Source organism: Enoplosus armatus, chromosome 18 (genome assembly GCF_043641665.1).
Source record: "Enoplosus armatus isolate fEnoArm2 chromosome 18, fEnoArm2.hap1, whole genome shotgun sequence".
NCBI classification, from domain to species: Eukaryota; Metazoa; Chordata; class Actinopteri; order Centrarchiformes; family Enoplosidae; genus Enoplosus; species Enoplosus armatus.
This window is the reverse complement of record NC_092197.1, coordinates 8,064,235-8,081,049: the sequence shown is the minus strand read 5'-3', so window position 1 is coordinate 8,081,049 and position 16,815 is coordinate 8,064,235. Positions and strand designations below refer to the sequence as shown.

Here is a 16,815-nt window from a genome sequence, read left to right as displayed (position 1 = left end):
TTCTCTTTAATTGTACAAACCACACAGCTGGCATGGCTACAAACTTTCTTGTCCAATTAAGAATGAGATGTGTGGCTGTAGGGAAGGAGGAAATAAAACAAAAGTAGTGAAATACCGAACCATTTTTTTGGGGCGTGTTGTTTGCAGCTGCCTTGTGTCTTGTCTGTATATTGTTTGCATGTTAATTAAACGCACATGCCACAAAACACATATGTTCTCTTTCTGTGTACATCTTAGTTGCCTCAAGAACAAGCTCAGATCTCTCCTCAAAGCCACGCTGAGTAAACATGAAACCGAAAAATATTATAAAAAGAAAATATTTTACAGTGTCATGAATGCATATACTAAATAAAAACTAAAATATGGTTTTCAGTAGGTTCGGGTAGGTGGAAACCCTCACAATTAAAGCACAAATGATTAACAGGTGCAATACCATTATTAACATAATAAGCATCAACAATATTTTATTAATATATTAATATACAGTCTATCTTATAATATTGATTTAAAATAGCCATACTGAGCGCGTTTGTGGCGTGTATTTGGATTTTTTTTTACAAAAAAAAAAAAACCTGTAGCATCACCTCACGCAGCCACTGACTGACACGTGATTGGCTCGCCGTGCTCCCACTCCTCCAATCACAAGGCCGCTCTGGCTCCGCCCGCCACATCACTGGCATGGCGGAACAAGGAGCAGGAATTCCGCCTATGCGCGCTGATGACAGCGTCGTCGATTGGGAAACACCGATGATGACAATCCTCTGGCAATCTAGATGTGTTGCCCCGGCGACGAGCGGAGGTCCCTGAAGTCAACTAGCTAGCTAACCAGCTGCGGGCAACTTGGCAGCAGTGACCCACAGCTGTTTGGGTGTCAGGACTTGACAGACGGTGGATGAAGCCCAGTGTTCGCCCTGATGCTCTGAGTTGGACCGGTGCCTTTTTAACTCCTCGCCGGGATTAACTAGACTATCTCACTCTCGCTGAAGAGTTTGTAAAACTATAACTCCATGGATTTGTTCGGGGTGCTGCGTTTGGACGAGCTGTCCCACGGGCTGGCCAACTTGTCTATGTTTCCATACTTTGACATGGCGCACTACATCGTGTCAATCATGGCTCTGAGGGAGCAGCCAGGTGAGTCGCTGACGCTGAAGTTCAAGCGCATGATCGCATTTACAGCTTTGTACAGACAAAAAACACACAAGCAACTGCTCTGCTTTGTTTTGCAAAGGTTTGAGCTGGTGAAACTTTAACTTCGATAATAATCCCTCAGTTATTTTGGTGTTTTCAGCCACAAAAGTGAAATTACAACACACTGTAACTTCAATGAACATGACTATATTCTGTCCTATTCTATTTTAATTAGTGCAGTTAATCTAGACACCTCCTTTCTTCTGTTGTGTTCTTTTCTTTTTGATAAGGACGTTAAATAACATTTACCAAACCAGCCTCGCTGTCACATGAGACTTCTTATCTCATACTACTAGCCTCCCTGTTGTTTAAAGCTACATTATATCCTCTGTGACTTCTTTATTTATTATTATTTATATTATTCGCCAAGATTTATGTATTTATTACCAGGTGTTTCTATTGTTTTGTCCACCCCATTTAAATCTTTAATGATGGTAGGCTAAATAATAGAAACACCTCTCTGTAAAATGCAGTACAATTCAACAGCACCACACCTACAGCCTTCAAAATGACCATCAAGTTGAATAAACACCTCTTTAAAACAGTTTCAAAAAACTGACCATTGTAATCTTATATATACATAAGGTGTAGGTTATTTACAACAAAAATAAAATGTGGCAGATAATGGTAAACAATTGTATTCTGCCATAATTAATAAATACTCTTGGCTGTATTAGCTTTAGCAGCCTGCGCGTGCCTTGTTCTGGCAGGGTGCTGAACCTCATTATTTTACAGTGTACCTCACATTATTTTGATATAATGATATAATTTGACATGATATGTTTGAGGGCAGGGCAATAACTCAACATCATATCATTTGTTGAATTTCAGTGGAATCGTATCATGATTATATAATCATATGTTATAATTTTACAAACTACTGCTTCAAATAAATAGTTCCAAGCAGACAAAAACAAAATTAGTCTCTATAGTTTTGTTTTGCACATGTGAAGAGTTTTGTCCAGTAGTGGTGAAAGTAAAAGTAGTAATACTACAGTGTAAATATACTCTATTACAAGCAAAAGTCCTGCATTCATTTTAACGTATAAGTAAAGAAGCATTATCAGCTAAATGCACTGTATTATTATTACTAATGCATCAATATTGTTCGAGGTGGAGCTTTAGGTAGTTTAATCTATAGAAAAGTGTTAATTCCTCCTCTGCAACTGTAGCTGTGAAGTACAACATCAGTTTTTATACTGTTTACTGTTGATAGCATTGTTAGCATTGATGGTGAGTGAAGGAACTTTAAATCACAAACTGTTTCCATGCACCACAGTCGATTGTATCAGCTCAGACCAAAGGCAGGCGCCAAGCCAACTATGTTATGTCACTGAGATAGTGTCTGCAGGGACAGGTGGACTTTAACTGCACAGCGAGTTGACTTTCCACACACACAAACGTGCGAGAACACACACACGGCCCATTGTAGTCCCGCTGCTGTAAATCCACAGTCTATTTTTGAACTTGCCTTGCAAAGCATCTGAGCTGTCGCGACCTTTTAACCCTTCGTCCTCTGCTCCCACCTATCTATCTGTGGCTGAAAGACGGACACACAGTAGTAGAGTAGTAGAGTAAAAATATATGCACAAACAATATGCCAGAGTTCAGCCAACACAACATGAAATCCTCATATTTTCCCTGCGTGTCCCTGTAAAAGCGGAATAAAAGTCAAGACCGAAAACATGCAGGGAGCAAGCTCCAGTTCTTCTTCTTCCCCAAAAAGGAAAGGAATGCCATAAACCATTCAACCCTCCCTTTCGTTTCTCTATCCTGTGTTAAATCTTCCCTTCCTGCTCTACATTGCATTCAGTCTGAGAGTTTGGCCCTGGAGCTGCTCAACACTTTCACAAACAAATAAGTAACATTAGTATTTTTCTGAAAATGTCATCTCTAAAAAGACAAAATCATTATTCCAAAGCTTCAAATAGGAAAACACAGCTTATTTGATTTGGCATTAAACACAACACACATTAAAAGAGCATGCCAGCACATGTTTGTTACACTGCCACTACGGTTTACCATGGAGTTATTTTCAGCAGATGTGTAGACATGGCTGTGAGTGGATTGTATAGGAAGCAGGAGGACAGGGACATGGAAGAGGAGCACTAGTTGCATGTCAATCAGTGGTTCAAGCCAAAAATAACCTGAGATAAGCCACGTTTTTCTTATCTAGTGCTCCCTGTAATGGCTCTGTCCACAGAGAGGGGCTGAGAAGGGCTAAAAGTAAAATAGTGTGCAAAGAAACATAAGGCATTGGCTTAGGAGATGTTGGGGTGTATGAAAAAGACAGAGTTTGAGGAGAAAGGAGGGAGGTATAATTTACAGGCTATGGTAGGAGAGATGCTGTCCTGGTTAAGACTTAAATTACTATTTTTGATCACACTGTCGCAACTGTTTCTCAGCTACAAGACTTGTCTCCATATTCTCCTCCTTTGTCCATAAACTAATGCACGGTAAATGTTAGCTGGCTCTGAAGAGAGAGAGAGATTTTAATTCCTGGGAGAACTGAGGGGAAGAGAGATGAGCCACAACATGAGCCCACACTCTACCTTCCCATTGGAGAAAGACAGAGAAAGAAACAACAGAGAGGAAGAAAGGGAGAGAGAAAAAGAGGAAAGACAACCAGTGCGGTATGACATGTTGCAGCTGTGGTGTACTCGGCCTGAATTCCCCCAATTTGACTTGTAAACGAGTCCTTCATGCAAACCAGGAAACAACTTGATCACCTTGACAGGTGTGTTTGTAGCCCAGCATGTCTGAGCAGTCCAAGCTGTGTATTATATTTTAGAGTTGCATATATGCTCTAAATTGAAATTATGTCTTATAATGCAAAGGTTGCCACCTCTTTAGAGTTGGTGTCCATCCAGTCAGGCTCAGACACCGACTGCAGCAGTTTGTTTTGCTCTGGAACTAAAAGTGATGACAGGGCAACGCTGTTTACTATGTTAGCAATGTGCTGCTCTTGTGAACTGCGTGCTACAACTGCTGTAAGACACAAAAAGCACTAATACTGGGCATGTATGTTAGCACCCTTGCAGGCTGAGGCTATGACAGGAGAAAAGGATACGTATGACAGTCAGGGTGCAAGACTGTTGGCGTATTTTGAAACCACTCTTTCCTGTGTGACATTTGGGTGAATTTTTTTTTTGCCCTTTCTGTTTGCAAACTTCCTCCTCTTCTAACTGTGGCAACTAGTTTTGAACCACAACAGTTCATTACACCTGATTCCATGTACACACAAAAGAAAAACTGTCACTTTTGACACTTGCAAAACTCTAATACTGTATATCACTCACTACCATTAATATCAGTTGTCGCTTGGGGCGTGGGAGACTTCAGAGGGGGGCGTGAGGTGAAGATACTCTGTGAGATGAAAGGAACAGGTGCATACCGATGTTCTAAAAACAGGAAGTTAGTTATTTTAGTTTGGCCCACTCACCAACACAGTCAGTAGTCTGAGCGGCAGCAAAGGCTGTGACACACAGCTCATGGAAGCTATTAAGGTACTTTAAATCCCTTAGCGCCTAATTGCCACAATTCTGAACACGTAGACAAAATACACATTTCCTTCTTTCTTACTGAAGATATTATTGTATAAATAAGCAATGAATAAACAAATAAACATGCATAAATCCGCTTAGAGATCATAGGAAAAAGACGCTGCTTATAACTCCAGAACTTGCCTGGGAATCATCACATTTTCAAGTATTCCAGTGATAGTTGTCTGTATATCCATGGGTACATTGCAAACAGGAACTGCTAATAGCTAATTTGGCGTACTTTTAATGGAGCTATTTGCCAAAATTTTAAACAAAGTCTGAAAAATGGGGCTCAAGTCGTAGCACACAGCTGACTGCCTGACTCCATGACAACCTTACACTTCCTGTTTACATCGCTCAAAGCCCCCAAATAATGGGAACTGTAGTTCCAAAACTTAGAGAATGGTTATCCCCCAAATAATAGGAGTTTCAAAATCTATTAATATGAACTTTTTTCACGTTGTGGACAATATTCTTTTGACAGTATTAATTCTCAGAATGTCCCATCAAGACATTATCCCTTATTTCACAATGAATACAGATTTGTGTTGCAGAACTTTTTTTTTATTCTTTCCTGCCCCATTAATAATCTCACGACCCCTCAGATTTGTCTGGTGACCCTTAGAAGGGGGCCTGACCTCTAGGTTGGAAACCACTGGACCAAACTCTATATATAGTAGTTAAAACTAGTTCCACCAGGACCAGCTGCAACAGTAAAATGCTGCTTAGACATCGATGCATCAACAGTCACAGGGACATTTTACTGCAGAACGAGTACTTGCACTTTTGACACCTTCATTTTGCTGTTAATACTTCTGTACTTTGTTGTATAGTAAGATGTCGTCCATCTTGTAATATGCAGTATGACAGCATATTATGAGTCATATTCAGTTATTTTTCCATTCTATTTTAGCATCAGAACGGTACAGTAGTACAATGTTCTTGTCTCACATTTAGAAACTTAAAAAGAGTAATTCGTGGAAAATGAAATTGCTTCTCTATCATTTCCATATTCTTTTAGAAGTGAGAGGAAAGTTGAAAGGTGTGCCGTGCAGGCCGAATCCATTGGGAGTCTGCAGAGGAGGCAGATAGAGCTATAAATCCTCCTGGTTTACCGATCTCTCTCCAGGAGTCTATAATCTGTCTGTAATCCTCAGATTACCAGTATGGTCCTGTGTGTGTGGCCGTAGTGACTCGGGGCAGGTGGCTCAGGGTTGACTGAGCACTACCTGTCTGAGGTTAAGTGAAACACGTATTTCCTAGTGTACGTTGGCAGCATTAACTTTGGTAGAGTCAGACAAGTCAGTTTTAGAGTTTCACTACTTCTTTGATTCATTCACAGTGAAGATTTACTGCAAGATCATAAAACTGCAGTTCACATGCTATTAGATTGCCTATAACTCACGTGGTTCTCGAAGTTAGCGCGTAAATGGAGTACAGTGTCCATCTTAATGAGGGTGGGAACACAGAGGGAGCATTGAGCAGCTGGTTATCTTCGGTGAACTGATATCGTTTTGTAACTGTAAATGTCGTGCCCTGCACTTTGAACTGTAGGCCCAGAAGCAAATAATGTAGCTTGACAAACCTTTCTCTCTCTTTGTCCCCAGTATTTGGTAACACTAACTAGTTAATATTTATACAGTGCCAGGGATTGGTAGAAGATGCACCAGATAGGGAAAAGGCCAAAGTATCAAACTCCACTGTCCTGTACTGTGCCTGATATGTTCAAGTTGAGTTGGTTTCTACACACGACTTCACAAATGGCCTTTTAGTCTGGACTAAATGTTACTCATATCCACAAAGCCTGTCTCTTAGTCTTCACTGTAGTAAAGGGATTTATGTAATGACAGTAATCGTGCCTATATTTAATGCTTATTATGGAAAGCATTCAACGGTGATTGCATGGTGTTCTCAAGCTTTTACAGACCCTGTAGGAATGCTAATACCTTTACAGTGTGTATAGAAAATATATAGGGGACTCAAGGAAATCCACAGAGATCCTGCTGATAAATATACTTCTGTTCTTGTGCAGGCGCTCTTGACGTCTCCAGGGTCAGCCCCTTAGCCTGCTGGTTCAGCTCCATGCTCTTCTGTTTTGGTGGAGCTGTGCTGTCTGGGATCATGCTGGCCGAGCCAGCTGTTGCACCTTTGTCCAACAGCACCAGTGTTCTGCTTGCTTCGATCATCTGGTAAATATCTGAGACTGAAAGAAATATGGTATAAACATGGAGAAAAGAGTGAGAGAGGAAGTGAAGCACAAAGTGATAGGATTAGTGAGAGGTCCCGTGCAACTTTGAGGGAAAGGGATACACAAACATGTCAATGTCCTTTCCCTCTATGCGTGTCTAAAGAAAAACGCAGAATAATGAGGTTTTCTTGTGAAGAAATGTGCTTAATTTCCTGTAAAGGGAGCATGAGATGTGGAAGACATTGAATGAAACAGAGAGGTTATTGTGAAGTTCCCACCACTAAATTTGAAGCCTTTGGTACCCTCTACTGGTGGCACATATAATTACATGCTTCCCATAAAAAATACACAGTTCCCTCTGCTGGTGAAGCCAGGTACTTGACAGAGACTGTCAAAATGTTTAATGAACACATAGTTTACACACAGCACGTAGCTGAAATGTGTGTGTGTGTGTGTGCTACTTATTTGAGCCATGTGTGTCTCTACAGGTACCTAGTGTTTTACTGCCCCATGGACCTGGTGTACTGCTGTGCTGCCCTGCTGCCTCTCAGGCTGGTGCTCTCAGGAATGAAGGAAGTGACCCGGACGTGGAAGGTGCTCGGCGGTGTCACCCAGGCACACAGCAAATACAACGACAGTCTGCTGGTTATGATTGCCATTGGGTGGGCTAAAGGTCAGTAGCTGGTGGTGCATGCTGAAGGGTTTTTATGATTAAATAGTTTTGAAAGAGCCTTAAAGTAACAATAGTGTTTAAATCAATATCAGACATGTATTCCATATTAATCTGTATCAACCAGATGTCTCTTTTCCACCCCCACTAGGTGCTGGAGGTGGTCTGATAAGTAATTTTGAGCAGCTTGTTCGAGGTGTATGGAAACCAGAGACTAATGAGCTCCTCAAGATGTCTTAGTAAGTCTTCTACAGGACTCCATTTATATTACATCAGTGATATTTGCATTATCTTTGTGCTTATGAAAACTATATTTTCAATACACTGTGAGTGTGTATTGTGATGTACTGAGTGTAAAGTGAAATTGGCAGGGCGCAGTCTCTGGTTGTCTGACAAGGTTGTCTGAAATTGGCCGTGACATAACCCCCCTGGAAAACCACAAATCATTTTTTTATTCACAGATTAAACAAACGATATACAAAAGAATAGATTAGTGATCTTTAGAGTTGTTGGTAAGCAGATTTTGTTACCCTTGGACAGAGCCAGGATAGTCACTTTCCCCTGCTTCCAGTCTTTATGCTAAGCTAAGCTAACTGGCTCCTTGTACCTTTTTATATTTACCTTACAGACATGAGAGTGGTATGATAATGATATTCACATCTACCTATTTCCCAAAATGTCTAACTATTGTGAACCAAAGATGGAGATATTCAACAAAGCTGAGGATATTCTACAGCTGGCAATTATGTGTGCATAAAAATCTTATCAAATATGTTAAATATGTTCTCTTTGAGGCAGCATTAACACTGATTGGAGTTATTTAAGGTGTTGCCATGTACATGTCTACTGTCTACACATCTACTGATGTGTGTCCCCAGTTTAGTTTAATTTGGGCATAATAATTCAAGCATTTAAGTTGTGATGTCTTTCATCTGATGTCTATCATAACTGCTCTCTTCATGTCTGTTAAGCCCCACCAAGATCACCCTGATAGGGGCAGTGCTGTTCGCTCTGCAGCAGACCCACTACCTGCCTCTCCAGAAGCACCACCTGATGCTCATCTACACCATCTTTACCGTCGTCAACAAGGTCAGTCTGGTGTTTTAGGTGTAGCTCATATCTGACGCTGTGACCTTGAGAATATATACCCAAGGTGGTAGTGATTCACATAACAGGAAAGCGTGTTTTGGTACATTTAATTGCTTACCTACGACAAAGAAAACTATTTAATACCATTTTTTGTTTATTAATTTAATCTTAACTCAGGTATAACAAATGTTCTGGTGCCATCGCTCCCTCCAAATCTGTGGCCGTCTTGTCTTCTAAATGACCTTACTCCCTCTGCTTTTTTGAAGTTTTAGCTGATGTGACTCACATTAGCTCGGTATTACCCGTAGGGCTGGGGCTTTTGCATCATTTTCATCAGCTTGCATCACCCTCTCTTCTCTTCTCTGGGAAACTTGTGCTCTTGACTGAGACACAGATAAATCTACCATGTCTTCTTTCAACTCTCATTCTGTTAGCTCCCTCTGACTCTGATCTGTCAAATTAACGCCGAGCCATTTCATCAGATTTAAGAGTTGTGTCCGAACCTGCTATTTATTATTTTTTGTTCCTGATGATGCAGATGTTATACTCTCATCCCCTAATGAGAAGTCAATACTTGTATGACTATGTCATCCACCTACTTTGTGTGTTTATATGTAAACTAGGTCTGTCACATTGGCTTTCCATGAAAATGAAAGGCAAATTACATACTATAGGCATGTAGAATGAGCATATATTTTCAAATGCTATGTATTTGTAGGATATTTTACCTCATCACATGAAGTGTTAAATGAACATGCTGTAAACACAACACTGACATATTATTACCATATAAAGTTGGGAAACAGTTGCCTATATACACATCCAGCAGATACAGAGCAACATTGGCCAACATGTCTGGCTATTTATCTGCTAAACACACTATGTTCACTGGCTGGTTGCTAACTTTGTCTGTCTGCTGTTAAGCGCTGAGCAGGAAGTGCACAGAAGGTTTCTAAAGCTTTTCAACTTTGCTGCAGAGTCGGCTGATAATTCCCTGCAGGTTCATCACCACAAGCGACCTCTTTCACATACAAGTAGTCATGCGATCCATTGTTAATATAAAAATATTGATTATAGCTGCTTTAAAGATAGCTGCTATGGTGAATGGAGATGATCAGACAGCCACATATCTCTCCGCTCCCTCTCTCCTCACATTTTGACACATTTCTCTTCTCTTTTTTCAGTCAAGGATGATGCTGACAGGCTCCTCTGCCTCACCATTCGCCCCCATCGAGTCAGCCATCTACAAGACCCTCTTCACCGGCTACTCCCCTTACGCTGCCCTCACTGGCGACGTAAACAAAGCGTTTGTCGATAATTGCAACGCCAACGCGACGACCTCCTCCGCCACAACCAAAGAGTCCCGTGAGAATGGAGCAGCGGGGACACGCGCCCCGGTTTCTCCCGTCAAGGGACAAAGTGGATCGCTCAAAGCCAAAGAGGAGTCAGACAACGCAGAGACGACAAGCTGCAAGAAGACCGACTAGTCAGCCTCTGCCCCGTAGCGCCTTTTCACCTCTAAGCAGGGTTGTGGAGTCATTTCTGATTCAGATTTGTCATGTCAGGACTTAAACTTTCTGACTGCTGAAATAGAATTTCAAAAGGAGCTGACTCCAGCCAACCCTGCACCTTATTGTGGGATAATCACCCCGTCCTTAAAGTACTGTGATATTTCTGCTGTCGGATGTGAACATCATACTATCCTCGGGCTGATTGCACACTTGCAGTACAATGTGTAGCTTAATTTTAAATATATATTTATAATGAATACTAACTGGTGATAATTTTCTCTCTGGGTTTTGGGAACAATGCTGTGCACCTGCTGATCTATGAATGTCTATATATCTTTTTCTTTCTGTATATATTCTGCTTCGTGTAAATGCTATATTTCCTACTCTAAAATGGTTAGAAACATTTTTAAAAGAGAGATTATATTCTATGACATGCAGATTTTTATTCTAATTATTTATACTAAATAATTGCACTCTTGAATGTACAACATTTCGAAAAATGGAAGACAACTTTTCATTGTATTCTGTTTCTTTGGCGAATGCTTTGAATTACACTCGAAAGCATGAGAATAAACAGGTTTCAATACACTATAACATGTGCTTTTGTGATTTCCAGCCTCACCGAGACATCTGTCATATCAGACAGATTTGCACAGTTCAGTGTACAAAGACCCAACTCTATATTACACTTTGAAGCGCCAAACAGATCATTATTTTGAAATGTGTATGTCCCTGTAAGAACGTTCCTAATTAATACAGGAACAATCTTTGCACATTTGTTCACATTTGTTTTAACTATATTAGCTGCTGTTAAGTTGCTATAAAGCAGCACAGCGTCCAGAAGTAACCTCCTCTATAGGCTGAAACATTGCATCACTGTAACATCAGCACCTGATTGATACCTCACCCTCTTTAAAAAGCTGCTGGAGATAGATCCCCCCAAATCCCCCCCAATTCTCATCTATGTAACCTCAGACAGCGAAGAACCCCCCTGTGAATACAAATTACGAACAGAAGGGGGGGAGGGTTGTTGAAGAAAAAAGAGAAGACGTTCAAAAGACGATCAAAAGAGATACTGGTTAAGATGATGTACCTGCCTTTAATACGCCTCAAATCCACAGATGTCAGATGTATGCGCGTCAGTTACCGGCTTGTATCTCAAAAGTGTTTGCTGCGAAACTGCTTTGTGTGTGTGTGTGTGTGTGTGTTGATCTCCTTCACTCTAATGGCGAACTGTGTGACCTGGAAAACTGAAAGACACGTTAATAAGCCGCCGTTTTCCTTACGCTGCCTCCTAAGACAAGAAGACAGGTGACATGACGACAGCTCAGAGCCTGAAAGTTCCCAGACAATTCTCTTAATGAGGTCCAGACCTGTGTGACCCCCCACCACAATTACTCAGTGAACTGAGCAGCCCCCCCACTGTCGAGCCCTGGCTCTCCTCTCGCCTCCTCCACCCCTCGCTCCCTGCCCTGCAGCACATCTCCTCAGCCTCTTTTACTCCCCAGACTTCTGCCTGTTTTCCAGTTGTCACGTACAGAAAATGAATCCTTAAATGTGTGTACACAAGCTGGCTTACACACACACACTCACACACACACACATGCAAATCATACACACAATACACGCACACATTCCTATACACTTGACTTAGAGTGGTGTCTGAGTGGAGGTCATGGATATAGCAAGGATGTGGGATACTATGGCTCAATAGCAGATCTTCCTGACACACACACACACACACACACAACTTATACACACAGACACAATGCAAGATATGTATGCACACACATTCCTATACACATGACTTTGAACCCACAGACATTCAAGTAGGTCAGGGACATACCGAGGCCACGGCATACTACCCACAAACAAACCCACAACAGACAGACAGACAGACACACACACACACACACACACACACACACACACACACACACAGTAGAAAGGCAGACAGCTTGGCTAAATACTTGGAAGTCATCAGAGTCTGAGAGACACTGACAGCTCGAGTCTGTGACCTGTTTTTGTTGTTGTTTTTCATATTTTCTTTCATCATCACCACCTGTGTTATTCAGACATTTAACTTGAAGGATAAATCTGATATTCTATATTTCTACAAATCCTATGAAAAAAAACAACAATTAATTGATCCTAATAACAAGTATTATTATTGGGATCCTACATTACCTTGAACGTACACCATATACATATACACCATCCTGCTGCTATAAAAGCTCACTAGCGAATCTGCAGCTGAAAATAGACCCAACAAATGCACTGTTTACTCTTTGAGAAATGTTTGCTCAAAAACAACAGCGCCCAGCCATTTTAGGAAATCATTTAATCCTTTTTAAAAATCCAAACAATACATTTGTGATTCATGACTATTGCACAGTTGGTTTGTCTTTTCATGGGATTTCTTGACACTCAAAGTAGAATATGGCCAGTCTTATTCTTTAAGTTGCTCATTTATTGACTAATTTTCTCCCTTGAGTAAGAGTTTATTTACCTCTCGAACTTCAGGGCAAAATATTAATTAAGTGTAGCACTTTTTGGAGGGAAATATTCATGACTACACAGCAAGTCGTCTTTTCTTTATCTCAGTCTATAATGTCACACATGGAAGTGGATTCGTCACACAAGGTAATAAAGGTACCATGGTACAACCAACATGATGCTGTAACACAGTTTATATCATATGGCTTTTTTTTCATTTTCATTATATAGTAACTCCTTCTGTGAAGCTATAAACACTTTTGGCAGCATCTTAACTTCCACTGCTGCCTGGAGGATCCGGCCCCTGTTGCTGAGCGTTGCAGGACAGGTGTTTACCACTTGGTGGCGTGAGGAGGCGTCATCTCTGATGGCTTGATGCCTGAGAACTGACAGGCTGGCCAGCAGCTGCAGGCAAGAGGGGATGAGGACAGGAGGGGACCCTCTTTGCGGAGCCAATGGTAGCTGCCTGCACGTGTGTGAGAGTGTGTGGTCTGGTTTCGCCGTGCTCGTGGGGATTGACTTTAGACAGTTCACTATTCTTGTGAGGACATTTTCAGGTGTGAGGGACCAAAAAGATGATTTTCAGCTTAATTAAAGGCTTAATTGCTTTGTAGATGTTTTGAAAGTCAACTGAGAATTGAAAAAGAAAATCAACAGTATTAAGGGTTTACATGCTCGTTACGGTCTTCATAAGTATAGCAAAACCAGCCAACTTGTATGTAAATATATGAGTGTGTCTGTGTCGGTACATGTGTATGTGACACGTAGAGTGGCAACAAAGGCTGAGTCCATCAAAAAGGCACAAAGAGCTCTGGGGCGCACACACACACACACACACACACACACACACACCCAATCCCTCCAACCACCAGTGAGACCAAGGCCCTTTGTTTTACTCTCTTTCTCCAAAGAAACAAACATGACCCCACACGCACACATTCACACCTCTGCTGTCTTTTCATTCATATATAGTTGTTGTTGTCTTTCTTTTGGTAATAAGATGAAAATGTATCCATAATGAGCTTTTTTTGCTTAATTCCAGTCCGCCTCCGTCACCTCACTGACGTTTTTGCTCCACCGCCAGACCTCCCATCACTCCATGAAAATGACTGTGAAAGTGTTAAAACTAGCTGCAATCTTGTGGCTTGTGGCTGTGCACCTGCTCCAACTCAGTGGTGTCTAAACGTGATGTCTCAGGCCGGACGTTGTTTGGACTCTCACCACATACTGACATGATCTCTATTGGGGACCACGTGCACCCATTTTTCCTCTGAGCTGATGTCTGCCATGGATGATATATCAACTAAAAAGAGGAAAAACTAACGGAGTAAAAAGTTTTCATAGGTGCTTCACACAGTAACAGCAAAATACACAGCATAATAATTATTATTTTTCCACTGACAACTTCTTCCTTTTGGGATTTTTTTTTAAATGATCAAAGCGCTTTTTAATCCGAAGTTTTGTCAAATGACTCTGTGGGTGATGCAATCAAGCTCATTATCTCTTCAAGTGAGATGAAAGTCAGGAGAGAACTCCTTGGGACCACACAGGAAAAAGACTCAGTTAGGGAAGTCAGGGAGAAGGAAGGAGAAAGGCAGACAGAGGGCAAGAGAGACAGAGAGGGCGGGAATACTAAATAAAATGTAGGAATGGGGAGTCACATCAGGGCATCATGACAACACTGTGGTGTTGTATGCATGACATGTCTCTTTCTCTCACACACACATACAAACACAGCAGTCTCTTCATAGAGCTCTAACTCAGCGCCAAACCAACAAACGGCCGATGTCTACCGCCATTCAAGATCCGACTTGTAAAGAACAGCTGCGAGGAGAATGCCAAAAAATGGAGCTACTGTAATCTGACTAGCAAACTGGCTGTGTGTGTGTGTGTGTGTGTGTGTGTGTGTGTGAGAGAGAGAGAGACACTGGAGAATTAAAGAGTTTCCTCCAAAAAAGTGTGTTAGTTTAGATTAGATAACTTTGCTTTTACTTTATGTTGACATGTTAAAGAAGCATAAAACAGATGTTCAATATAGTGCCACTGAACCTCAGATTAAACTGGATTTTTAGAAGGATGCATGATTCTTGTTCGTTTGGAACAAGTTAAGCTTGGGTTTAATACAATAACAGTGAATGTTTTTCATTGAGTGTTAGGGTCATACAGATGGTGGCTATCCATTATGTAAATTTTAAGCTGTTTTCTGACAAAAGTACATAAAACATTACTGCCAACTATAGTACTGGGTTTTATACTTACAACATATAGGGGAACATATGGTATACTAAAAACCTAACTATACTGAAAGGTCGTTTTACATCCATGAGGAGCACAGAGCGTTAAAACACCTCTTAATATAATAATACACTAAGCACAGCCTCGAAAAACGGCCATAGAGCTAAATAAACACCTCTCTGACTCATTGTCAACACAAACTGAATATGATAAGCTTCACAAAGACATGATTTATTGCCTGTTGCATTGGATTGGGTTGGATTGAGCAGGTGAGCTGATAAACTTGTAACTTTGTGTATGACTGGACAAAACTTTATCTGGATGCAACAACTGTAACTTATAGTACATGGAATAATCTATATAGACTAAAGTTTTTTGCCTCTTAAAATGATTTTGGACATAACTTTTACAGTTTTACTATCATGGAATGACAAGACTATGTTTTGTTGTACATATAACGAGCTTCAGCTCATTGTTTAGCTGTCTGGCTTTACTGTTCGCTCTAATAGCGATATTAGATATTTTTTAGATCGACATTTCCCTCAGGAGTTGGTAGTGACCAAATACAGAGCTAAAATATAATCACAATTATTGAGAGTGGGCCTAAACTGCACAAACATTATTGGTACCTGCCATTAGAAACTGTCTTACAAAAAACTCATTCCAAATTGTGTCAACAAACATTATTAGCATGCAGTTTGTTAGCTAGGATGGCCGCTAGCTGTTTTTCATTGAAAATTGAAAGAACTTTGGCCAAAAGGGAGAGTGGAAGAAGGCAGATAGGTAAATAAGAGATCTCATCTCAGAGGTCCACATCTGATGAATCAGACTGCATTTCTTAAGGATTTTGCTTCCTATGAATCATTGTGCATGAGTGGCCTTGAAAACATGCAAGGTCTCTGGAGAGAAGCTCGGCCAAATACCAAGTTTTCAATATCCATGTTTTATTGACACTGTGAGACTCAAAGAGATGCCACACTCAATTTTGTGGTCACTATTATTTCCATAGATTTATTATGTTTGAATGAGGAGTAAAACTGTGGTGAAGTGCAGCTTTGAACAAAATAAGGGCTTTAAATGCTGACACAACACAGTGACAGCAACCACAGACGCATATGAATCTGCTGCTACAGAGAAAATTATTCTGATTCATACGTTTGTTTCTCTGGTATTTTGTTGGCTTCATGAAGTTACAGTAATATGGTCACATTTCTGGAGGACAGGTTGATGTGAAGTTTCCTCAGACATCTTTAACTCTGATTGGATGTTCTGTCGGTGCTTCTGCTCTCACATTGGTTCCTGTTCCACCTTGGAAATGAGGTAAGCTCAGAGTGTACGGTCTTCTTTTGTTCTCCTCTGTATTTCTGTTCACATAAGCATGGCCAGTAGTTGTTACATGGTGTGCTTCTGTCACTCCCCCTCCTCCTCCTTCTCCTCTTTTCTTCTTTCACTGAGGAAGCAGATGGCGTTTAGTGTTGGTCCTTTTCCTTTTCATAAAGGACCTACTAGATATTCTTCACCCAGGGTCTGTATGGGGTAAATGTGACCTTGCTAAGGGAATGGAAGTGGAGCTACCACGCCACAATGACTACACCCTACAGCAGGTTATTTACTACAGAATGGGTGTCTGTCAGTGGATCTGCTCGTAGGGAAAGGGCGACGTTGTGTAGTCCAGTCGCTGGGATCTGTTCATATTTCCCATTGTTCCTTTCTCAATTTTCTCTCCTTCCTTCACTCCATCAGTCTGCTTTATTTTCTTCTCCTAATCTGCTGTATATTCTCCCTCCCTCCCTCCCTCCTTCCCCTCCTCTCCCTCCCTCGTCCCCTCTGTGTCCCTCTCTCACATCCTGGGGGACCCTCATTTCACCATCATTGCCCCTCCCCTCCTCTCCGCTT

General features: G+C 41.1%; 1 protein-coding gene across 1 annotated transcript; it reads left to right on the top strand.

Moving 5' to 3' along the window:
• Positions 1-722: 722 nt before the first annotated feature.
• On the top strand, positions 723-10,776 carry tmem38b (transmembrane protein 38B). Its single transcript, XM_070924847.1, has 6 exons — positions 723-1,131; positions 6,763-6,919; positions 7,407-7,591; positions 7,740-7,827; positions 8,560-8,677; positions 9,862-10,776. Exons 1-6 carry the CDS (start codon positions 1,008-1,010, stop codon positions 10,162-10,164), a joined length of 975 nt encoding a protein of 324 aa, XP_070780948.1. The 5' UTR covers positions 723-1,007; the 3' UTR covers positions 10,165-10,776.
• The last annotated feature ends 6,039 nt before the right edge of the window (positions 10,777-16,815 follow it).

Bases quoted from the DNA above. Each gene is read 5' to 3' on its own strand.
- tmem38b (XM_070924847.1), top strand. From the start codon at position 1,008: ATGGATTTGTTCGGGGTGCTGCGTTTGGACGAGCTGTCCCACGGGCTG. The intron at 7,592-7,739 runs GTCAGTAGCTGG...CACCCCCACTAG, and splicing joins TGCCATTGGGTGGGCTAAAG to GTGCTGGAGGTGGTCTGATA. The intron at 7,828-8,559 runs GTAAGTCTTCTA...ATGTCTGTTAAG, and splicing joins GAGCTCCTCAAGATGTCTTA to CCCCACCAAGATCACCCTGA.